This window comes from Nilaparvata lugens, chromosome 7 (assembly GCF_014356525.2).
Source record: "Nilaparvata lugens isolate BPH chromosome 7, ASM1435652v1, whole genome shotgun sequence".
NCBI lineage: Eukaryota > Metazoa > Arthropoda > Insecta > Hemiptera > Delphacidae > Nilaparvata > Nilaparvata lugens.
In genome coordinates, this window is record NC_052510.1 from 60,163,486 (window position 1) to 60,190,962 (window position 27,477).

The 27,477-nt window shown below is 34.3% G+C and overlaps 1 protein-coding gene across 1 annotated transcript in view; it reads left to right on the forward strand.

The window, feature by feature from the left end:
• LOC111053691 (putative uncharacterized protein DDB_G0286901) overlaps nt 1-26,111 on the forward strand; it is a 38,017-nt gene extending 11,906 nt beyond the window's left edge. Inside the window, exons 5-8 of the mRNA XM_039431996.1 lie at nt 2,090-2,279; nt 4,005-4,213; nt 4,250-4,381; nt 25,071-26,111. Coding sequence (XP_039287930.1) covers nt 2,090-2,279; nt 4,005-4,213; nt 4,250-4,381; nt 25,071-26,111 — 1,572 coding nt within the window. The remainder of the gene's footprint in view (nt 1-2,089; nt 2,280-4,004; nt 4,214-4,249; nt 4,382-25,070) is intronic.
• Nucleotides 26,112-27,477: the final 1,366 nt, after the last annotated feature.

Below are 27,477 nucleotides of genomic sequence, written 5' to 3' on the forward strand. Positions count from 1 at the left end.
TAGAAGAAGAAGAAGATTATATTCATTTGTGAAATAATTCCCAATGTACAAAACTTCTGTGATGTTGCCATGTCGTTTCTGAATGCATAATTATTTACCTTATTCTGTTCTCTGCAACGTGAGAGAATCTATGAAATGTATATAATAAATATTGGGAAAAATCGGGATGAACAATATCATGCAAAGTTCATAGGGTTGAAATATTTGCATAGCTCCCAATTCATTGAGAACGCTCTGCTATTTTGAATTATAACCTCCCATGAATCTGATACGGACCTGTTGATTTGTTATCTACAGCAGTATTTCTTACTAACTTTGAAATTTATGTTAAAAATTTGACTATTATTGTAATTTTGTGCACTTGATTGAAATTATATTGAATAAATTCTATCATTGATTGAATTCGAATAAATAAGCATGAGAAGATTATTAATCTCAAACCAAATTAAGACGTTGAATTATAATTAATTTTATAGATCTTATTATAAAACTCTATTATTTCTACGAATAGATAAGTATCAACCGCAACACTTTCTTCCAACTTTAAAATATATGTTGATAATGTGTTTATTATTTGTTACAATTGATTGAAATTCATATTGTGAGAATTTGATAATGAATGAGAATTCAAATAAATGAGAATTTAGAGTATTATTCTGAACCCAAAGTAAGATTCGAAATTGTAATTTATCATTAGATGAGCAGTAAGTATAGATTCTAAGAAGCGTTATTATTTATATGAAGAGATTAAAATTTATTTAACAAAATCAATCAATGAAGTAAGTATCAAGAAGAGCATTATTCTAGACCTGAAGTAAGATTTGAAATTTTGTAATATTGATTAATAAATGGTTTCACAATTGATTATATTTTAATGTTTCAAGTGAGATATCAATCTCAATCACTATTGATGTTTTGACCCTTGACAATATTTAATGCTTGATACATTGATTTCTCTTACCAAACTTTCATCGGTCCGTTGAAATTATTGTGTTTCATAGGATATACTTACTTTTCAATGTTGAGTAGATTCATCTATTTCAATTGATCAAATTTTATCTTCAACAGAGAGAATCAATACCTTTTCAAAATATATCCCACCTTTTGCTCTACAACATAGAATCAATAAAACCTGTAGCCATCCTGAATGGTAATTTCAATAATTCACTTAGTAAGTACATAGTAAGAGCAGAAATCGATTAGGAATATTCCACATCCTGATTGATGACATTAACTAATCTGGGGTAATTTAATTCAATTTCCAAATTCATTCCAATAAAACTCAGGTATCTAAGTACACAGTTACTGCAGAAATCCATTCGAAATATTCCATGATATATGAGAATTTGACAAGAGGTGTGAGCACACATAAAAAACTGTAGAGTAGTCTTTCAATGGCTTGATACGGGGACCCCGTGACCTTTCAGCGACGAGACAGATAATGAGAGAGTATATAACGAGCGGACAGCGTTCGACTAATTGTCCTTTTCGAAGAACTCACTCAATCATCATGCAGTGCTCTCTGGTCTTCTTGGCTCTCGTCGGCTTTGCCGCAGCTGCCGTCATCCCACACAACAACAACAACAACAACAACGTTGACTTCACCACCAAGAACAACATCGTTGACTTCAACCAGAGGAATGGAGTGACCTACAACTACAACCCATACTACTACCCATACAACAACCGCAACAACTTCAACAACCAGTACAACAACTACAACCCATTCAACAACCAGAACAACAACTACAACCCATACAACAACCAGTACAACAACTACAATGGTTACAACAACGTCAACCCATTCTACAACCCATACAACAACCAGTGCTACAACAACCAGTACAACAACAACGTAAACAGCCAGTTCCAGAACCAGCAGTACAACCACCAGAACCAGTACCAGAACAACCAGTTCCAGAACCAGATCTACAACAACCAGTTCCAGAACCAGAGGTACAACAACCAGAACCAGTACAACCAGGTCCAGAACAACCAGTACCAGAACCAGAACAATCAGTTCCAGAACCAGATCTACAACAACCAGTTCCAGAACCAGAGGTACAACAACCAGAACCAGAACAACCAGGTCCAGAACACCCAGGTTCAGACTAACCAGGTCCAGAACAACCAGGTCCAGAACAACCAGTTCCAGAACCAGAACAACCAGGTTCAGAACACCCAGTTCCAGAACCAGAACACCCAGTACCAGAACCAGAACAACCAGTTCCAGTACCAGAACAGGCAGGTCCAGAACAACCAGTTCAACAACCAGAATGGTGAGTTAAATTTGTGCTGATAATTTTTGAATATATTCTGCTTTTCATCACAATACAAAAAAAAATGCATATCAAATCATCTTGCATGAGAGTGATTTATTTTCAATAGTTAATATTCAACACAAGTATACAAGTAATATATGGAATAGAATCTTTGAATAATTAATAATAATAGTAAACTCCAAAATAATAGTAAATTTTATAGAAATAGCATCATATCTAATTGGGATTAAATTATTATTTCCTAATTTGTCAGACAATGCAATGATAAAATTGAATCATTCATTCTCTATGCATTGGTTTGTTGTATCATACTTGCATACCTGTAGAGTATTGATGTTCTCTTCCATGAATAACATTTATCGCCAGTCTATGTGACTTGAAATTTCAGTTGTTAACATTCAAATCGTGAATAATAAAGATAATTCTTGAATAGAACCTTCCTAGTATGAACCTTAATAACACAATAGCCTTGATAATAATATTCTTTTTCAAAATCACTTGCAAATTTTGTAAAATTGATGATGAAATGCGTCTTTTATGAAGCAAATAATCCAAGCCTCAAATATTAATTACTGGTGGCAAGGCTTGTAAAATATCTTCTATTATAAATTTTCTCTGTTAAAAAAACGATAGTCAAATGCATCCTCTATAAGAAGTGGCTCTCACGCAGCGACCTCTAAGCCACGCAATTTTCAAACAAACTCACCATTGTTTCTACAATAATAACTGGCTTCAATGAATTGCTTAGCATTGATCAATATGATTGAACAACTATCTATCCATAAAAAAAGAGTTATAGTACTCTTATTCAAAACCAATTGGGTTCATATTCACCCATCACAATATTAATACAGTGAACTACTTTACTTTTTATAATTTATAAAGTTTAGTAACTTTCATTTCAAAAGAGTTCTTCTCCAGCTATTAAATGTCTCTATGGAAGGAGTACCATGGATTAATAACCTAAATGGGAAGAACCTTTTTACTACGAATACCTTGGATACAGCAATTATGTTGTCAATCAAATGATATTCGTCTTATTCAACTCAGATATTGAGATATCAAGATTCTGTCGACATTCATTCATTAGAGTCTTAAGGAAATAGATATAGGCCTGGAAGTACAACTCAACTATTCTCTAGACTGTTCTATTGTATTTTGGATTAAATATAAGTTGGAGGAATAATTCAATTGAAGTGATAGAAGGCCTAATTTCAAGCTCACTAGAATATTATTGTCTCTTGTTTTCCGTTTTATTTCTTGACTTAGAAAATGATGCAATCTTTTTGTTATCCAGAATCATTGAACATCATTAATCTGCAAAAATGATAGTAACTAAAATGTCTAAAAATTCAAGAAATTATTTATTCTTGATAACTATTGAGCCCTGATTATCCTCTCAACCTAGCCATATTATTTATATGTTTGAAAAATTATAATTTTGAACACTTTGGGTCGTTTTATTTGATTGGTATTCCTATAGGATTAGATTGATCCTAAAACGTAATTCACATAATCTCAAATGCAATTTCTCCTACATTTAATCTATAATAATATCAACAAATGTTTGAACAACAGCTTATAAACATGTTAGGGAGACAATCAGTTTCAAGATATATGGAATTTTATTGAAATGTTATTTGAATTAATGGATTGTTGTTGTGTATTCACGATGAAAGAATGTTGACTCGTTTAACTGATGACTGGTTCTCTGTTTTGTAGGCCAGAATGTTAACAACCAGAACCAGTTTGTGAACCAGTACCAGAACCAGAACCAGGTCAACCAGGTCCAGAACCAGAACCAGAACCAGAACCAGATCAACCAGGTCCAGAACCAGAACCAGAACCAGAACCAGATCAACCAGGTCCAGAACCAGAACCAGGTCAACCAGGTCCAGAACCAGAACCAGGTCAACCAGGTCCAGAACCAGGTCAACCAGGTCCAGAACCAGAACCAGGTCAACCAGGTCCAGAACCAGAACCAGAACCAGGTCAACCAGCAGAACCAGATCACCAAGAACCAGAACACCAAGGTCCAGAACCAGATCAACCAGAACCAGAACATCCAGGTTGAGAACCTCATCAACAACCAGAACCAGGTCCAGAACCAGAACCAGATCACCAAGAACCAGATCAAGAACAACCAAAACCAGGTCAACACCAACCAGAACCAGAACAACCAGGTCCAGAACCAGAACAAGGACAACCAGGTTGAGAACTTCTACAACAACCAGAACCAGGTTAACACCAACCAGAACCAGAACCAGGTCAACACCAACCAGAACCAGGTCAACCAGATCCAGAACCAGAACAACCAGAACCAGAACAACCAGGTTGAGAACTTCTTCAACAACCAGAACCAGGTCAACAACGTGAACAACCAGAACCAGAAGAACCAGTTCTACAACCAGTACCAGAACCAGAAGTACAACAACCAGAACCAGGTCAACCAGTACAACAACCAGAACCAGTACCAGAACCAGAACAACCAGGTCAACCAGTACAACAACCAGAACCAGTACCAGAACAACCAGGTCAACCAGTACCAGAACAACCAGTACCAGAACCAGGTCAACCAGTACCAGAACCAGAACAACCAGGTCAACCAGTACCAGAACCAGAACAACCAGGTCAACCAGTACCAGAACCAGAACAACCAGGTCAACCAGTACCAGAACAACCAGTACCAGAACCAGGTCAACCAGTACCAGAACCAGAACAACCAGGTCAACCAGTACCAGAACCAGAACAACCAGGTCAACCAGTTCAACAACCAGAACCAGTACACCAACCAGAACCAGTTCAACAACCAGAACCAGTACACCAACCAGAACCAGTTCAACAACCAGAACCAGTACACCAACCAGAACCAGTTCAACAACCAGAACCAGTACACCAACCAGGTTACCAGCCAGAACCAGATTGAGAACAACCAGAACACCGGTATCTTCCAGGCTATCAAGTCTTTCTTCTAAGCTCCTGCATAGATGAAACTTTAACTTGAATAAATTTGTATAAAACCTTACAAAATTCTTCTCATTCCAACCTCAAACACTAGCTATACTTCAAGTGCCAAAATCATCAAAAACTTATCAATAAAAATAATAATAGACAATACTCATAATCTTAAAGAATATTAACCATGTCTGATGAAAACTTATACAATCTCAATAGTTCGGTTTTGGAAAATCGTTTACTATCTCAATAGTACATGAATATGGCAAAACTCATAATCAGCAATGATTATCATGTTTCATTAGTATATTGAATCAAGATGATACTCTGAAGTAGCCTATCATATACTCATGCATGTATTATATACTTCTGTATTCCAGAAGAATTGATTTGAACTCATCAGTTTGACAAGTTTTGAAGCAATCGTCTCATGGAAGTTAATTTAATACTCCCAGACTACTAATGTTTTTAATATACTGTCTAATTTAGCTTTGAATAAAAACATCATGACTCAGTATAATTGAGTGGTTCTCTAGTCCTTCAAATCCTGTTGCTGTATTCCTTAATTAATTAAATAATAGATTTCGAAATCTAGCTTTAATTAAATAATAAACTTGTGCTTAATGGATGAAATCAAACCTCAATTCGATGAGCTTGTGTATGACGAATGAAGCTGACATAATTACTATAGTGAGGTCCAAGATATAATTGGCAGTAGAGAAAGATAGTACAACAGCGTTGACTATTCTCTGCCTTGCCTTCTATAGAAGATAGCAGATACCAGTATATCAGATGTAACAGTAACTGTTCATTCTTGATTGAAATAAATAATATTCTATTCGGCCAGGAAATTGTTTTCAATGATTTAATAAAAAATTCTTAAAACTCAGATTGAATATCTTATTAATTGCATTCCTTAATTGTTAAAAAATGATATGGTAACGTTGCAGAGCTACAAAAAAAAATTGTATTATCTGCTTTGATGAATGATAGACTATCCTTGTCTATCCATTGGCAACACCAATGTTAATCAAATACTGCCATTATAACGTGGACCTCACTATAGCAAGTCATTCTATGGGAATAAGTCCACATACAGCTGTGGAAAATGAGAAAATCCAAAATGGTATAATCATAGAGAAACAATAGCGTAAGTAGATATCCCATGGTATAGGGAATTTATGTTGCAACTTTTACTGTTATCTCAAGCCGATTACTGTCGATTATTGTCAATTTTTACTGTTTTGTTGGGGTGAGAGTGTAGAACGGCACAATTTGAGAGACTACCAGCGTCACACAGCTGCATAGGAAAGAACTACGTGAGCTATCGGCTTGGGATAACAGTAAAAGTTGCGACATAAACGCCCTATACCATGGGATATCTACTTATTATCGTTTCTCTATGGTATAATTCCACGGGAAAATCGATATTACACTACAGCACAAAACAACTCGCTTTCACTAAAACATTTATTAGTTTGGGCGCAAATGTACTTCCAAGTCCTTTTTCGGGGAACAACCCTGGAAGATGTCTCAACTCCTTTGTAAGGACAAGTATTATAAAAAAACACAACGATGATAAGTCGAAATCACAGGCAAACATCTCGAAAACAAGATGTCAGCCAAAATCTTCTTTTAAACTCAATTAAGAATACATTGATACCATGTTCAAGTCTATATCTTCAAGGAGTCATTGGATACAAGGTTTTTGACATATGGTGGAAAAATCGTGTTTTTCCACTGCAAGTTGAAATTTTCTCTCTTATTCCAATGACAAGCCTAGCCGTCAAAAATGGACCTACAATGTTCAACTAGACGTCATTTCAAAGCTTGTGACATAGACTGGAACACTAAGGCGATCAAAGCGAGCCTGCCGGCTAGCCATTTATATTTTAGAAGTTAAGAAAATATATTTTTTTAATAAATTTTATTAGTTGGATTTATTATTTTGCGAATTAATTATATGTCTACATTGTTAAAAAACTATTTGACAACATTGCCAGAGCTAGAGAAGGATAGTGCTATCTGCTTATCGAATGATAGACAAGGATAGCAACAACAATGTTAATCACATACAGACATTTTGAAGAGTGTACCTCAATACACTAGTGAATCCAATAAGTTCGAAAGAAATCACTGTACTTTGACTGTTTTCAGCTTTATTGAACTAACTTCGTTTGTATTTCTTTTTTTTTTATTAATTTATGTTATAATATGACAATTGTATCAATTGTAAAAACAAAAATTCTTCAAAAATAAATGCAAAGAAAAGAATAAAAAACATGACAATCGTAAAGCAGAAAAGTAATAATAATTATATTTGTATGGTGGGCCTCAAAAACGATTATAACGTCCATGACCGAATTAGGTTTATAATTATCTTTAAAGAAACTCTATCTTCTAATTCCCGTAGCGAAGCACGGGTGCCCTGCTAGTGATACTACAGAATTGCATCTTCTATCATTATTACAGCATGACATGATTTCTAAAACGATATATTCAACCATTCTGCTAGAATTTTATATTCTATTCAAGAATCTCTCCACTAAAAATACAACCCTCGTATCAATGAAAACAAGGAATATCAATTAAAATATTTAAAAGCTGATATCATTTTCATTGCGAGATAAAATTTTGGCTTCAGTCATTCAGCTCAAATAAAAACATAATCTCTAAAAATGTAATCAGTTTTGGGTACCTCCCTACTAGAAAAACGACCCCCGTATGCCTGAGTAGGCCTATAAATCAGATGAAATAAATAAAAGCACAAATAAAATAAATTGCATAGTGGAAATTTGGAACCGATCCAACAATAATTATTCAATCAGCTAAAATCGAGGAGTCCATTTCAAAATCATACTACGTAAGAAACAGCTATGATAATAAATATGTCCATTAGCTTCCTAAATACTATGTAATAATAATTATTATTGGGAATCATTATCGTAATGCAAGAACAGAATTTTACAATTCCCACCTACCTCAAATATTTTATCATCAGAAAATCATATTAAAACCTTATAAAACATACAGAGTGGAACGTAGAATAATAACTGCCATAACAACCAATTATGAAGCTCGAATCATTAATATGTATTACATATTATCATAGAGAAACGATAGCATAGATATCCCATGGTATAGGGCGTTTAAGTCGCAAGTTTTACTGTTATCCCAAGATGATAGTTCACAAAGTTCTTTCCTATGCAGCTGTGTGACGCTGTTGATCTCTCAAATTGTGCCGTTCATACACTATCACCACAACAAAACAGTAAAAATTGACAATAATCGACAGTAATCGGCTTGAGATAACAGTAAAAATTGCGACATAAATTCCCTATACCATGGGATATCTACTTACGCTATTGTTTCTCTATGATATTATGTTTATGTATTATGTAATTAATTACTATACATGGGAAAGTAGGGTGAATAACTTGTATATCAATCATCATTTGAAACAGTAAACCGAAAAGTAAAAACCTCAAAAAATGATTCATAATCATCCATAGTAAAATATTAGCATTGGAAGAGTACATCCCCTTTAATACAGGCCAATGACCCAGTCTACAAGGTCAGCTTTAATTTCGTGCAGCCACCTGTAACCTGCTTTCAAGGTTTGAGGTTATGTTGACCCAATTTTCAAATTTATGCTACTTTTAACCGAAAAAACCATCTCAACCTAACACCATTTATCGAAATGTCATCGTCATACGTATATTATCGATTAATGATCATAGATAACAATCGAAGATAAAAAATAATTGGATTATAACATAAAATTACTTACCACGCTCCCGAAATTTGCATGAAAATTGTCAACTTTTGACAAGGAAGTTTTCGTTGTAAAATCACGTTTCGCCCGATTCTAACCACTGATAATATTTAATTGTTGATTGTAGAACGATAATCAACTATTCTCAAGGTACAAAACATAATTCAAAAGCGAATACAACCATAATTATTAGCACGTCACAAGATGTTCAACAACATGAACTCGCAAGGTCGCGACCGATGAACTGACTCGTTCATCCCTTATGATTGATTGGTGAGGGGTGAGAAAAACTGGAAGAATAGTTCGGAATAGAATGGTTCATTTTTGAACTACCTACTCTCAGAATACTAGTTCATCAATTATAGAACTGATAACGGAAAGGTAACCTTCATTGTTTCTATGAAAGATTTCGTTGTCTAAACTGAATTGATAACCGAATTATGGGGAAATTAAGAATAAAAATTTCAAATTGAATAAATGAAATTGATGTACACCTCTGCACTCTTTAGAATTTATTTTTGTAAAATTACTTCGGTTCCATGTTTCAACTACAATATTTTCTTACCTGTCGCATTGGTTTATTACCTATTTTCAATTTATCTATATATATAAAAGCGAAATGGCACTCACTGACTGACTGACTGACTGACTCACTCATTCACTCACTCACTTACACACTCACTCGCATAACTAAAAATCTACCGGACCAAAAACGTTCAAATTTGGTAGGTATGTCCAGTTGGCCCTTTAGAGGCGCACTAAGAAATCTTTTGGCAATATTTTAACTCTAAGGGTTGTTTTCAAGGGTTTAAAGTTCGTCTCTTAGCATGTATATTCTTCTTCTCCCAATCTCTTAATTATAATTAAAATTTCCATATCATATGTTACTATAGAACTATAATCTAGATAGAGTACCTCTTCGAAACAGTTGTTAACTGGCAACTAAATTAATAATTTTGTCAGGTTGGCATTAAGTTGAGTTGACTTTGTTAGGTTGGCACCAAGTTGAAGATTTGAATGCATTTATCGCGGAAAAATTGATTGGGCACTGCTACTTCAATCCTGGGAATATTATATTACTAGCCGTCAGGCTCGCTTCGCTCGCCATTTCCGTTTAGCCAGACGTTTAGTCTGGACCCCCGACTGGATTGTCCTAACATATGATAAAAATGCTCAAATGGAAAATGCAGGCGAGCGAAGCGAGCCTGCTGATCTCATTCTTGGACGATCCAGTCAGGGGTCCAGGGGGCGGAGCCTCCTGGCTAGACCGATATGGCGAGCGAAGCGAGCCTGACGGCTAGTTTATTATATTATAAGGAGATGAATGAGCTTATACAGTTATACATTTACAGGTTGGGAAATATACGAATAACGCCTCATCACTACTCAACAGATTTACTTGAAATGTTGAAGAAATTAAGAATCTATATAATTCACCGAAAATAGATATTAGCCTATTTCATTTCTCCATTATTTCAGTGCAACAAGTTTTCAGTTTGTCAAATTGACAATTAGTCAGGTTTCCAATATATATAGTTTTCAGCCCATTATGTTTCTGGTTTGCGATATTTTGCTTGAGTGGTCATCTATCTATCTATTCATCTTATATATCTATTCATTTATCTATTTATCCAAGCGTCCCCCAGCTTTTCTTAAAGGGTTTCTTTTCTCAAGTTTTTCATTGAGTTTTCAAATCATTTTTCTACATCTCTCAAGCAAATTCATACTTGATAATGTTGGATATGGATGTTTGTTAAGCTCTCCATATTCTCCATACCATTCCTGTTTTAAATTTCAAAGAACTATTAGACTAAATAGAAGTAAAATTATAAATAGCATTTTCATACGTTCATCCCTGCGTATTATTCTGAAAGCAGTATATTTTTTGCAAAAGAGCTACCAGAAAACATGAAATACGGAGAAAATAGAGAAATATCGATGAAGAAAAGTCGGAGAGTAGAGAATGGAAAGATCAATGACATTTGCAAATTGAAATTAGAAATAAAATAATAATTCTCATAATATCCTAACCGAGTTTCTAATCAAGAAATAACTAAATATTTGATTATTCTGATGTAGATAAAGATTTCTGCAACCCTACACCACATAATTCAAAGAAAACTGGTGATTGGAAGTCTCTTTTGACTTTTCGACCGAAGGAAGAAATCTTAGATGAAAATCTACAACTTCTTTGTAAGTATTTCTTACTTACTTACTTCTGATGTCTTCCTCACACTCCTGGGATCGGGGAATCGTCAATGGATTATGATATCCAGGGTCGTCAGACCTATTTATTTTTATAGAAAATATTGTTGAGGTAACAAACAGACCTCATTTAACGAATTTATCACACCAGCATGATAACGAAAAGTTTGATACCATTCCCAAGTATGTACATACAAGGAATCATGAGATACACTCTTTTCTAATTGTTAGGTTTGACATATGGTGGAAAAAAACGTGTTTTCCTCTGCGAACAGTACTTTTCTCTCTTTTTCCGATGACGCTCCAGCCGTGTAAAATTAACTTACAGCCTTCAACTAGATGCCATTTTGAATCTTTTGGAATATTCTACAACACTGTCTGGATAATATTTATGTATGTCTGCTCTACTGTTTTTTCATACTGAGTTTTGAAGCTATAAAGTGGAGGTGGTGTAATTTCATTTGAACAGCATTTTCATACGTTCATCCCAGCGTATTTTTTCGAAAGCAGTATATTTTTTGCAAAAGAGCTAACAGAAAACATGAAATACGGAGAAAATAGAGAAAGATCGATGAAGAAAAGTCGGAGAGTAGAGAGAGAATGGAAAGATCAATGACATTTGCAAATTGAAATTCGAAAGTTTTACAATTTAGTACTGTATTTTATTGGTTATCGAGTTATATAATAATGGGTATTGTAATTTTTTTGAACGTTTGATAACAAACGATCACAAGTTCAAGGCAGAGAAGAGTTTTGAATTTCTGCATTTTGATAACAAAGACAGACCTCTGAATATTCTAGAGTTTAGAGGCTTCAGAAATAACTAAAGTAATAGAGAATTATTTACAGTCAAGTTCAAACGATCACACGAAATCATTAAGTTCATTTCAAACGAAACAATACCACCAATCTATTGTTTTTACATAGTTTTGTAAACATTTCCTATTGATTTCTTAACATTTATATTAACTTCTTCCGTTATATGAACACCGCTATTTGGGGAGGGACTTACCTAGGCCAATGCCAGACCTTGATAGGTCACGGCTTCCAGCAATAACGGTGCTCAACTTTTAGAAGAAAAACTGCTGCACTTAACTTCAGTTTTAGTTCACCAGAGATTGGTGTAGCAACCGAAACCAGTATCTCAATTCTTGATAAATCTGTATTTTGACAATATCTAGTCTTTCTAATCAGTTATAAAATTTATACACCAGAGAATGGGAAAAGAGGAAGGGAATGTTACTCTACATCTTTCTCTATTTTTACACTCCTGAATCCCTGAGTTGGATATGAACAGCAGTTTGAACGTAGCAATCTAGCAACTAAATTCAGTACTTTCTTGTCATTATCACAATAATATTCATCATCTCCTGCACGATGTCGTTTTGCTTCACTTCACAAATTAATCAATTTGATTAAATCAAGTCTTCATCAATCAAATAAACGTAACAAGTTACTCCTGTATACCTTCCTCATGACTCCTTCTCTCAAACTCAATGTGGTCAGTTATATCTGTATACAATCAATAAAATATAAATGTGATTTAAATCACTTTTTGCTATTAGAAAAAACGACTAGCAGTCAGATATTTTACAATAAATGAATTAATCACTTACTGCGACAACGAGATCTTTCAGCAGGTCCGCCATCTTCTTGGTTGTATCATGTGATTTAAATCACTTTTTTACTTTCCTTGCTCTACTACCATAGGTAAGAAAAGTATTGCTTTCCAAAAAAAATTAAGGTACCCCAATTTCAAGTTTTCTATACGTTTCAAGGTCCCCTGAGTCCAAAAACATGATTTTTGGGTATTGGTCTGTGTGTGTGTATGTGTGTATGTCTGTGAACACGATAACTCCATTCCTAATTAACCGATTGACTTGAAATTTTAAGCTTAAGGTCCTTATACTATGAGGACCCGACAATAAGAAATTCAATAAAATTCAATTCAAGATGGCGGAAAAAATGGCGGATAATTACTAAAAAACCATGTATTTCACGTTTTTCTCGAAAATGGCTCTAACGATTTTCTTCAAATTTATACAATGGATAGCTATTTATAAGCCCTAACAACTGGCATAAGTCTCATTTCAGGGAAAATTTCGGGAGCTCCGTAATATTCTTGAGAAAAATGGAGGATAATGACTAAAATACCATGTTTTTCACGGTTTTCTCGAAAACGGCTCCAACGATTTCCTTCAAATTTATACCATGGATAGCTATTTATAAGCCCTATCAACTGGCATAAGTCTCATTTCAGGAAAAATTTCAGGAGCTCCGTAATATTCTTGAGAAAAATGGCGGATAATGACTAAAAAACCATGTTTTTCACGATTTTCTCAAAAACGGCTCTAACGATTTTTTTCAAATCTATACCCTGTATAGTTATTTATTAGCTCTATCAACTGACATGAGTCTTTCTACTGGGGTACTAATGGGGGGTCCACCCAATCCTTGAGAAATGGACTTTGTAACCTCCTTCTCGTGCATGAGATAGGTAGGTACAAGGTTTTTACTTTTTCTTCTTCCATATACCGTGGGTACGGTAGGTAGAGCAGTTTATAAAAAGAACACAGTCATAGTCAAGATATTTCATCTGTAGAACAGCTGTTTTGACGAATTTCAAAAAAAAATCATCGAATTTCACAATTTACATAAAGGAAAAAGTACTCTGAAAACAATTATTGTATATACACTTATACAGTAGTCTGATCGTAGTTGCGAATATGTTGCCGTCAATCGTCATTATGTTATTCCCCTAAATTATTCTCGTTTGATAATGAGGCTTATAGTTCAATGAGCAAGGAAAGTTGTGTGAGTGTACCACACCAGATTTTTCTATTAGGAAAAACGTCTAGCAGTCAGATATTTTACAATAAATGAATTAATCACTCACTGTTACAATCATTTGGTAATCAATTAATCACTTGGTTGTGTCATCTTCATGACAACCAAGAAGATGGCGAACCTGCCGAAAGATGTCGTTGTCACAGTGAGTGATTAATTCATTTATTGTAAAATATCTGACTGCTAGTCGTTCTTTTTAATAGCAAAAAGTGATTTAATAATAAGCAGTTCGTGATGGAAAACAACATTGAAGAATGTGATTTACTTATTCTCTTCAAGATTTATGATAATTCGTAGGGATGAAATGTATAGCAAACACTATAGGTTGTTGTGTACTGTATTGTATTTTGTATACATCAGGCTCTCTTCACTAGTTAATTTATTTTCTTCTCTTTTCAATAATTTGAAATTTGTTATTATTCTAAATAAGTAGATACTGTTTGTTTCTTCATATTGTTTGGATTTTTTTTCTTTATCATATTTTTTGTATTGTTATCTTGTGTAATTGAGAGTTAAGTGTAAGAGAGGGCCGACTGCACTCTAACTTCGCTCTCCAGGAAAATAAAGGCAGTCTATTATATTCTATTCTATTCCAAACTGTACAATGTATTTAACAGTGATTCTGGAACGTTTCTGAAACAGTTCGCCTTCTTATGAATAATAAATCGTACCTGCTAATTGAACGGATGTTTTCAAGTTATTCGTTGATTGAACAGTTAACATTTAACTGTTTTAGAAAACAGTTCTCCAAAACGTGTCACATGAGAACTATATGCATTGAGCCGATATGCATTCGTATAATCCTAGAGGGAGAGAAAACCTAGCATTACAGCCTCATTAGGAGAAAGATATTTGAGAGGAAGCCTAGCTATGTGGGATGCAAATTTTATAATAGACTTCCACGCTTTTTAAAACTATCATCCACTAACAGTGAAGTGAGGAAATTCAAGACTGAGCTTTATAAATTCTTAATTGAAGAAGCGTATTACTCGGTGGATGAGTTTCTTGAAAACCAATCATGATGACTATTATACGTTATGTAAGGTAATGTATAAGTTATGTAAATTTATATATATACTAGCCATCAGGCTCGCTTCGCTCGCCATATCTGTCTAGCCAGGGGGCTCCGCCCCCGGGACCCCCGACTGGATCGTTCAAGAATGAGATCAGCAGGCTCGCTTCGCTCGCCTGCATTTTTCATTTGAGCATTTTCATCATATGTTAGGACGATCCAGTCGGGGGTCCAGACTAAACGTGTGGCTAAACGGATATGGCGAGCGAAGCGAGCCTGACGGCTAGTAATATAATATTCCCAGGAATAGCTGCGATTGAAGTAGCAGTGCCCAATACCCAATCAATTTTTCCGCGATAAGTGCATTTCAATCTTCAACTTGCTGCCAACCTAACAAAGTCAACTCAACTTAATGCCAACCTGACAAAATTATTAATTTAGTTACCAGTTAACAACTGTTTCGAAGAGGTACTCTCTCTAGATTATAGTTCTATATTAACATATGGTATGGCCTTTTTTCAATTATAATTAAGAGAATAAGAAGAATATACATGCTATAAGACGAACTTTAAACCCTTAAAAACCACCCTTAGAGTTATAATATTGCCAAAAGGTTTCTTAGTGCGCCTCTGAAGGGTCAACTGAACATACCTACCAAATTTGAACGTTTTTGGTCCGGTAGATTTTTAGTTCTGCGAGTGAGTGAGTCAGTCAGTCAGTCAGTCAGTGAGTGAGTGCCATTTCGCTGTTATATAATATAGATTTGTTTTGACTGACTTGGTATATTACTAAGAATATTTATAATTGACACATCCATGTACATTTTATGTATGTCTGAATAAAGATGATTGATTGATATTCCTAAGGTGTAAAACGTAAAAGTGTTTCAATAAACGAATGTTTTCTAGTTATTCGTTGATTTAAGAGTTCTTGTATAAAACAGTTCAAGCTGCCTAGATGGTTAACAGCCTTGAATACCCATGCATTTTAGGCTAAGATAAAGTGATAAATAAAATAAATAAATATAATTTTATTGCCGCTCAACATTACAATAGTTATGGACAACGTCAGAAATTATTGTTTAGCAAACATAGTCAACCTATATTATAACATGGAGGGTTAATGTAAGAAACACCAGTCAAAATAACATACACGTAAAATATTACATAGGAGAAATAACATGAATACTAGAAATAATAGTATAAAATAGTTCATCTTAAAGAATAATTTGTTGAAATTCGAAAAACTCTTTCACACTATAAAAAGGATTTCTAATTAACCAGCTATGTAGCCTATTTCTGAATAATTGAAATGGAGCTTCTATCCACTCATGTGGTAATTTATTAAACATTCTCATTCCAACAACTTCATAGCTATCCTGAGATTTAGTCAGCCTACAGAAAGGTATTTCCATATTTCCGTTACTCCTAGTGTTGTGGGAATGTATATTTCTCCTTAGCAGATTATTAGGCAAGTTATTTTTCGTATATAGGAGACAAGTAAAAATATACAGGTTTATTACTGTCAGTATACCTATTTGAGCGAATAACGGTTTACAATGAGCCAATCTTTCAGAATTCGTGATTATTCTTATAACTTTTTTTTTGAATTATCAATATATCTTGAACATGTGGACTACTCCCCCAGAGTAAAAGCCCATACGCTTGAGGAATGTTGGCTTGAAGAAAACCCTTTCTATGGGTTATGAGTTCTTTGAAGTCACAGTGAGTCATCTTTATAACTCAAGTTTATACTCACGACTAGCTCCATGAAAAGTTATATTCTCATTATTTTGACACAACCTATCCGACTCCGCAGGTCTTGGTGAAGAATAAGTGTATAAGTGTTCTTCAAGACGTCTCAAATCAGATAAATATTTCTACGGTATAAAACGTGAAAGTGTTCGATTCTGTTGAAGGAAGGGAAATTATTCACTTTAATTTTCAAAGAAATCTATTCCAGTCCAAACTGATAAGCTGCTTTTCAAGCTAACTCTTGTAGCCTTATCCTACTGGAAGTCATTATCGGCTTTTCCTTTCCTCAACAAAGTTAAATAAGTTGCAAATATTCTGTTTGGAAACCCGAATTTTTGGAGAAGAACAATTCATGAATAAATAACAAAACTCTAATCTAGAATTACTTGTAGCCTATACTTGTCATACAACCTGTTCTTTCCAGCCCAGCACAGTATTATTTTATAGCTATCCTACAATATTAAAAGAGCAATTTCTGTTTAAATGTTTATATATCTGTATGTGACCGGATCACGAAAACAGCTCAAACGATTCTCACGAAATTTAGAACAAAGTAGGTTTATGATATGAAAATTCGATTGCACTAGGTCTCAACCCTGTGATAACTCGCTGAAGGACATTAAGAGGATAAATACGTCCTTGGAAAACAGCTGGACATTTTGTCGTCTGTCGATACCGTTATGGAAGAGAGTGAACGAGTAGAATAGTACATAGTATACTAACAAATATTGTGGCAAACATAGTATATCATTATAAATCGAATTCATAGTATATCTATTTGTAATTGATGATGTGTTTGGTTTTTGAAGTGTGAATAAATTGTTATTCCGATGAGTGATAGTAGCTCAACCTACATTTTGATTTGGACTGTAGTATAAATTTTAAAAGGGCCAGTTTTGGGCATAAGCCTGATGTGCCTCCTCATATAACTGTAAAAAAAATTGTACGACTGAGAAAATGAATAAATAAATAAATATAAACTATAGATTCAATCTCTCGTTACAAATGTTCTATGCTTTTACACTCCAGAGCGAAGCTCGGTCCCTCGATATTATCTATTATATATCTTGTAACATATGTAATATTTATATTATTTAGTAAATATTATTTATATTATCAATTCGTATACTATTTTATGGCAAATAAATGAATTTGAATATCAAAACGATCTACCATTTCATAGATACAATTGAAAAAAACCTATTTGACATTGTCAAAACCACTAATTTACTGAAACAATTTTATTCGAGATGCTAGTTTCGGTTGGTACACCATTATCAGTATCTAGTAAACTGAAAGCTCAAACTGATCAGCAGGATATAAACGATTAGTATGGATGAAGCCCTACGATATGCCATTAACTGTTGTCCAATGAAGGCTGGGCTCTACTCCCATTGGCCGAGACAGTACACGAACTAGTAGGCCTATTCCGAATACAGATATGAAAACCGTTGGACAATAACCAATGAAGAGAAACTTAGAAACTAACAGATCCAAATGGATAATATGATGAAGAATGGAAGAATTATACTATTTAGAAACTAGTAAGCACGTAAATACAAAAACTGGAACAAAAGTTCACAAAAGCGCAGAAATATGTGATAAAACTTGTCTAGAGTTATCTAATAATCTGCAGACTATATCATTCTTACTAGATTATTGAAAATGAAGCTAGATTAATTGTAATTTCAATCCTTGTCTTTCGGGCTTTAAAGCTGCGTTTACACGAAAATCCATATAGATTCTATAAGATTGAACGGAGCTTGACAAACACATATGTTCATTATTTGTATGATAAGTTATGTTCAATCCAATAGAATCTGAAAGGATTAACTTATTAACATTTTGTTAATAACTTTGGTGTGAACGCAGCATAAGAATACTAATGATTCTTCTTTGCAGAAGATCTTGAAAATGAATGATAGCGCACTCGGCAACAGTTTCAATAGAACAGATAAAGATCATTTGCAAAAAAGATTGACTCCAAATTCAAATTCAAATTTATTTATTCCACACTCATAAATACATAGACATGAATCAAACAAAGCTCAACATGACAATACAATCCAACCAAAGAAAATATCTCCAATAAAGAAAATATCTTTCAGAAAAATAGTACAGTATTCACGACTTCAAGGTACCGCTAATTTTGGGCGTATCTTTGGCGTTATCTCAAATTCCTTCTAACACAACATTATTACACCTCAGCTGAGCTACTGTAGTAAATTTGAACAATTATTTATGTTTATTTGTTCTCGATAAAGCTGAGAAAAAGCAAAAAAACGCTGGAAAAAACTAATTTTGGGCGTATCTTTGACGTTATTGCAAATTCCTTCTAACACAACATTATTACACCCTAGCTGAGCTTTTGTACCAAATTTGAACATTTTCTGTTCATTTTTTCCCGATATAATAAATACTATTATACGTAGCCGTCAATGTAAATTGATAGTAAGTATGGATCCTATGAAACTTAATTCCCATGAACATATTAAACTTTGGTGAGGAAGATCAAACAATCAATATTTTCAAAGATCAAAACTTATTAAAATCGATTCTACTTGTAGCATTTCATTATTATCGATTATAGAATCAGTTAGATTCATCTATTTCTACTGATCAAGCTTTGACTGAAAGAAACGAGACTTCATCAATGCATTTCACCTCTTGCTTTGCAACACAGAATCTATAGAACTGATAACCATTCTGATTGGTTATTTCAATAATTCACTCATATAGTAGGTACCTACACAGTTAGTGCACAAATCGATTGGGAATATTCCAAATACTGACTGATTAGTAACATTTATTATTCTTAGGTACGTGATTTGATTCAATTTCTAATCAAATTTCCAGTAAAATTTAGATATTACATAGTTAGTGCTCAAATTGATTAGTAATATTCCACATCCTGAATGGTAATATCAGGATTAATTATTCTAAGGCACCTAATTTGATTCAATCTCTTATTATATTTCAATAAAATTCAGGTCTTGTAATATTATCACTATGAATTAGTGATAATTATTATTACTAATAGTGATATTAGTATTTTATTGACACTATGAATACTATATTATTGTAATTTAAATCACTTGAAAATAACTGATCTGATATTACCATTCAAGATGTGAAATATCAGATCAGTTATTTTCAAGTGATTTAAATTCATTTCTAACTCAATTTCAATAGAATTTAGGCAGTGAGCCTGCACAGTTAGTGGAGAGATCGATCAGGAATATTCTACATTCTGATCAGGAACATCAGTTAATTTGATTTCAATTACATTGAATTCAGGTAGTGTTCAAATCGATGAGGAATATTTGTGTTCCTGATTGCCAATTATTTCAGTAATTCATAGGTAGAACTAGTGCAAAAACCGATTAGGAATATTCCACGATGTACGAAAAATTTTGATAGAGGTGTGAGGGCAAATAAAAAACTGATAGTGTAGTATTTTTCAAACGCTAGATACAGGGACCCCGTGACCTTTCAGCGACAAGGCAGATAATGAGAGAGTATATAACGAGCGGACAGCGTTCGACTAATTGTCCTTTTCGAAGAACTCACTCAATCATCATGCAGTGCTCTCTGGTCTTCTTGGCTCTCGTCGGCTTTGCCGCAGCTGCCGTCATCCCACACAACAACAACAACAACAACAACGTTGACTTCACCACCAAGAACAACATCGTTGACTTCAACCAGAGGAATGGAGTAACCTACAACTACAACCCATACAACAACCGCAACAACTACAACAACTACAACCCATTCAACAACCAGAACAACAACTACAACCCATACAACAACCAGTACAACAACAACTACAATGGTTACAACCCATTCTACAGCCAGAACAACAACGTCAACCCATTCTACAACCCATACAACAACCAGTGCTTCAACAACCAGTACAACAACAACAACGTGAACAACCAGTTCCAGAACCAGCAGTACAACAACCAGTTCCAGAACCAGAGGTACAACCACCAGAACCAGTACAACCAGTACCAGAACCAGTTCCAGAACAACCAGTTCCAGAACCAGGTCTACAACAACCAGTTCCAGAACCAGAGGTACAACAACCAGGTCCAGAACCAGAGGTACAACAACCAGGTCCAGAACAACCAGTTCCAGAACCAGAACAACCAGGTCTACAACAACCAGTTCCAGAACAAGCAGTTCAACAACCAGAACCAGTACAACCAGGTCCAGAACAACCAGGTCCAGAACCAGCAGTTCAACAACCAGAACCAGTACAACCAGGTCCAGAACCAGAGGAACAACAACCAGGTCCAGAACACCCAGGTCCAGACCAACCAGTTCCAGAACACCCAGGTTCAGAACACCCAGGTCCAGAACAACCAGGTCCAGAACACCCAGTTCAACAACCAGAATGGTGAGTTTAATTCATTTTCATAATTTCTGAGTCAATTCATTATGCTTCCCATCAGAATACAGAAACGAAATTTATTCAATTCCCTATTAACAGAGGTGTTCAAGTTCCAATAGTTCACTTTTAACACAAGTCATATTTTGAAATAAAATGTCAGAGTAATTAGTAATAATAATAAACTTCGGATTCAGTTTTGGGCTGAGCCTTTTGCTCTCTCCCAGTAATTGTATTGATAGATGAGATAAATTAACTAATCAACAATGAATTAGATTACATAATTATTAGTTCCTAATTTGTATGAATTAGTATACCCTTGTTCTCTCAGATTAAATTATTGGTGACAATAAAAACGTCCGAGATCCAGATTAATTATTGATAATCATACTTTATCAGTCTATTTATTGGTATGTGAAATCATACGTACATTCCCTGTAGAATGACAGCATTGTTTTTTCTCTTCTTCAATAAATAATATTCATTATCACAGTTCATTGAAGGGATGTGACTTGAGAGTTTAGTTGTTTGAAAAGAGATATTCGAATGTTTGAGGTGTAGATCCTTCCTAGTATGAACAGTATGAACCTTTATAAGAGATGATAAGACAATAGCCTCTATATTATTTTTTTTTTCAAAATCTCTTGCCAATTTTGTTACACTCAATAATCAATCACCTACTTTATAGAACAAAACAATCAAACCTGGACTATTAATGGCTCAAGGCAAGGCCTATCAAATCTCGTTTATTCCAAATTTCGCTGCTCGGAATGCAACATCTATGAGACATAATAATTCTTCTTAAGAATCTCTTGCGAATTTTGTAACACTCAATAATCAATCACCCACTTTATAAAAGAGAACAATCAAACTTGGAGTATTAATGGCTCAAGGCGAAGCCTATCACAAATATTACAAATTATTACAAATTCTCTTTTATTACAAATTTTCTCTGCTCGAAATGCAACATCTATAAGACATAATAATTCTTCATGAAAATCTCTTGCGAATTTTGTAACACAATAATCAAACACCTACTTCATAAAACAAAACAATCAAACCTGGACTATTAATGGCTCAAGGCAATGCCTATCAAAACACGTTTATTACTTATTTTCTCTGCTCGAAATGCAACATCTATAAGACATAATAATTCTTCTTAAAAATCTCTTGCGAATTTTGTAACACAATAATCAAATACCTACTCTATAGAACAAAACAATCAAACCTGGAGTATTAATGGCTCAGGGCAAGGTCTACAATGTATAACAAACTTTCTCAGCTCGAAATGCAGCATCTATAAGATATAGTTCTCACGTAGTTGACCTCAAAAGCACGTAGTTTTCAAACACATTTACAAGCATTATTCACTGTCCAATGATAGTAACTTGCTTTGATGAATTGCATATAAGAACAATTCATGTGCATTGCATTTAACGATATCATCACAGGATTATAGCATAAGATATACAGTACACTACTTTAGAACCAATTTAGTTCATATTTACCCTTGACAATATTATTATCGTCTAGCTCTTATTACGTTAGAAGGTACAGGCATGGAAAAATTCGAATTACAGTATTTGCATTACTTTTATTATTAGAGATTACTTCCATTACTTGTCTACGATACAGGATATAGTCACTTAGTTTAATGGCTGTTTTTATCAAGCTATTGAAAACTTCTATAAGAAACATAGGAGAAGAAAATAACCTCGATAAGGCAAACTAAGAATACCTCGGATAACCCACATTTTTTCTATCACTTCGTCTTATTATTCTTATTCAACTCTCAGATTGTTATTTCTAGATCTATCGACATTAATATTCTATTCATTGAAATGCATACAAAATAGGAATAGACCCGTAAGATACTGTTCTCCAGTATTCTTGTATGCTTATTTCAAATTTATTATATGTTCGAGAAATAATTAAAAATAATACAATTAATGGAATGATAGGCCTAATAGGCTACTTGTAGAGATCAACATATTGGAAATCACTGGAGATATTGCACTTATGAAAATACTAATGAATTGATAATTATTATTAAACGAATATCCAGATTAAATTCTGTAAATCACCCCGAAGACTTCTGCTATTGCAAATATTGATAACAGGGTAAACACCATATTGAAATATTATTATTTTCTCTTGTTTTTTTTTATTTGTTCTTCTTGACTCAGATAATACTGCAATATTGTAGTTGAACTTTTGTATCCAGAACCGTTGAAAATCATTTGTAAACTCGAGAGTAGGCTAATTGTAATCTCTGAGGATTCAAGCTTCAATCCTGTTTCTCAGCTTAGCTTCATCATATTATTCTTCTTTAGAAAATGATAGATGGATAGAGTTTAGAATTAATGATCTCTTGAACACTTTAGGTCGTTTTAATTGATTTGATAGTGTTTCTATAGGATTCTGGAACGGAATTCACATAATCTTGAGCTCACCATTATTTTCTTCAACATTTGAAGCTAAAAAGCTTTTATGAGTCTATAAAATTTTCACTTTACACATTGAGAGATTAAGGTGCTAGGCTATAGTGAGGTCCACGTTATAATGGCAGTATTTGATTAACATTGATGTTGCTGTCATTGTCCATCATTCGACATAGAAGATTGCGCTATCCTTTTCTAGCTCCATAACATAGTCAGATAGACAGATACTATTTTTAACAAATAGAAATATACATAATTGATAGGATATTCAATTATAAAAATGTATTCTTTGATCATGAAAAAAAATTTCTTGACGTAAAACATATTGATTATTTTAAACAAGAATTAATATTACAACATAGCGCCATCAGCTATCCTCTAAAAAACATCTTATTTTTCAAATCATTATTACCTTCCTAACAGTGAGTAGTTTAATCAACTATCAAATGATTGATATATTTAATAATATTATAGTTGAAAAAACAACTTTGTGATTTATTTGAAGAATTAGAATGAATATTACATCATAGCGCCATCAGCTATCCTTTACAGAAGACAGTGGCAAAGCAGAGAATATGCAACGATGATCTCCTATCTTCACTGCTATATAACGTGGGCCTAACTATACTGTAGTATGCTACTTGTCGATACCGTTAGTAGATATATTCATTCCATAGTGTCCTTATTTGATTGAATTCACGAACAATTAAAAAAAGACTTAACATATAATTAAGTAGATCACAAAAATTAGACTATATTTATTATTATTTCCCTTATTAAAATTTCCCTTACTGTTGGTAATTGACTTCTCATGGTCACAAGCTAATTATATCTTGAGTTGCTATAAAGTTTTCTCTGTATTATTTGATAGTTAATTGAACTACTCAGTAAGGGAATAATGATACCAATCATAACATGTTTTAAATTTTTTGAAACTTGTTGCAGTTGTTGTTTAGAGATCACGATTCCTCGAAAGTAGTCTATGTTTGAACATTGATTCTCATATATTATAAATATTTAAAAATATATATTATAATCAAATTTTGAAGAGTATCACATTGATTTGCTTCCCAAAAGTTGCATTTTAAATGAATAATATTGATTGATGGAAAAACAATTTTGTGATATATTTGAATCTATATTAAATTCAAGGAACTGTTTCATTCTAAGAACATTGAATCTATTATATCAAAGATGAGGATAACGTATTAACATGTTAGGGAGAACATCAAATTATGGAATTTGGTTGCAATTTCATTTGAACTATTGAATGTTGTTGTGTGAATTTGAAATTGAATATTGATTTGAATTTTTTTCACTAATGAGTGGTTCTCTGTTTTTTAGGCCAGAATGTTAACAACAGGAACCAGTTCGTGAACCAGTACCAGAACCAGGTCAACCAGGTCCAGAACCAGAACCAGATCAACAACCAGAACCAGAACCAGGTCCAGAACCAGAACCAGATCAACAACCAGAACCAGAACCAGGTCCAGAACCAGAACCAGGTCCAGAACCAGAACCAGATCAACAACCAGAACCAGATCAACAACCAGAACCAGGTCCAGAACCAGAACCAGATCAACAACCAGAACCAGATCACCAAGAACCAGAACATCCAGGTTGAGAACCTCATCAACAACCAGGTCCAGAACCAGATCACCAAGAACCAGATCAAGAACAACCAGAACCAGGTCAACACCAACCAGAACCAGAACAACCAGGTCCAGAACCAGATCTACCAGAACCAGGACAACCAGGTCGAGAACTTCTACACCAACCAGAACCAGGTCAACACCAACCAGGTCAACCAGATCCAGAACCAGAACCAGATCCAGAACCAGAACCAGATCCAGACCCAGAACCAGATCAACCAGAACCAGAACAACCAGGTTGAGAACTTCTTCAACAACCAGAACCAGGTCAACAATGTGAACAACCAGTACCAGAACCAGAAGAATCAGTTCTACAACAAGTACCAGAACCAGAAGTACAACACCCAGAACCAGAACAACCAGTTCCAGAACCAGAACAACCAGTTCCAGAACCAGTACAACAACCAGAACCAGAACCAGGTCAACCAGTACAACAACCAGAACCAGTACCAGAACCAGGTCAACCAGTACACCAACCAGAACCAGTACCAGAACCAGGTCAACCAGTTCAACAACCAGAACCAGAACCAGGTTAACCAGTACAACAACCAGAACCAGAACAACCAGGTCAACCAGTACCAGAACAACCAGGTCTACCAGTACCAGAACCAGAACAACCAGTTCCAGAACCAGGTTAACCAGTTCACCAACCAGAACCAGTTCACCAACCAGAACCAGTTCAACAACCAGAACCAGTTCAACAACCAGAACCAGTACACCAACCAGGTTACCAGCCAGAACCAGATTGAGACCAACCAGAACACCGGTATCTTCCAGGCTATCAAGTCTTTCTTCTAAGCTCCTGCATAGATGAAACTTTAAACTGAATAAATTTGCATAAAACCTTACAAAATTCTTCTCATTCCAACCTCAAACACTTCTAGCTATACTCTAAGTACCAAAGTTATTGAATATTCATCAATAATCTTCATAGTCATAAAAAAATAGTACCTTATCATGTCTTACATGGAATTCTTAACAATCTCAACTCAAAAGACTCATTATATATAGACTCATTACATAGGTATTATATATGTATAATACCATAGAGAAATAATAGCGTAAGTAGATATCCCATGGTATAGGGCGTTTATGTCGCAACTTTCACTGTTATCTCAAGCTGATAGTCCACGTAGTTCTTTCCTGTGAAGCTTTATGACGCTGGTAGTCTCTCATACTGTGCCGTTCATACACTCTTACCCGGTCAAAACAGTAAAAAACGACAATAATCGACAGTAATCGGCTTGAGATAACAGTAAAAGTTGCGACATAAACGCCCTATACCATGGGATATCTACTTACGCTATTGTTCTCTATGATAATACATAGGTATTATATATGTATAATACCTAACGACAATACCTTGGTGTATGATATATTTGAAAGTCATATTCTTTATATTTCCTATAAGATCCAAGTGGTTTGGAGCACTTGGCTCATTTAATTTGGTTCAAACTCTCAAACTACTCGAGTTTTTGAATATACTGTTCAATCCTACCTACAATAACATGTCTTAACAATATTCACTTTAAACGCAGTATAATTCAATGATTCTCTGTTCCTTTGAATCACTACAAATCCAGTTATTGTATTCCTGAATAAATTAAATAATAGATTAGAAATCTAACTTCAATTCAATAAAAATTGTGGATAAAGAATGGAATCCAACTTCAATTCAATAAACTTGCGCATGAAGAATGAAGCTGACCCAATTATTAGGAAGTCATTCCACGCGAATAAATCCAGAGCGAAATGAGAAAATCCAAAATGGAATAATTTCACAATGGTGGAAATCGATATCACACTACAGCACAAACCGACTCGCATGCACTAAAACATTTATATCACATCTCCATGTCGCTCCGTCAATAAATCTGAATGTTTGATCTAGTTTTTATCTCCGCACGAGCTCGGCCAATAATTTTTGTACCAATTAAGTAGAGAGCTAGATTACTGGATCCATGCTGTATCACTCTGGAAGTATCAAGTCTTTATAATCCAATTCTATCACTCTTCTGTGTAACAAATCAAATTCCGATTTGTTCGCTCAGAGTTTTGAAGCCATAAAAGTTTAATCGAGGTAGTGTAATTTCATTTGCACAGCATTTTCATACCTTCATAGTTTTTTCCAAAGAGCAATACTTCAGTCTTTCATTTCATTAAC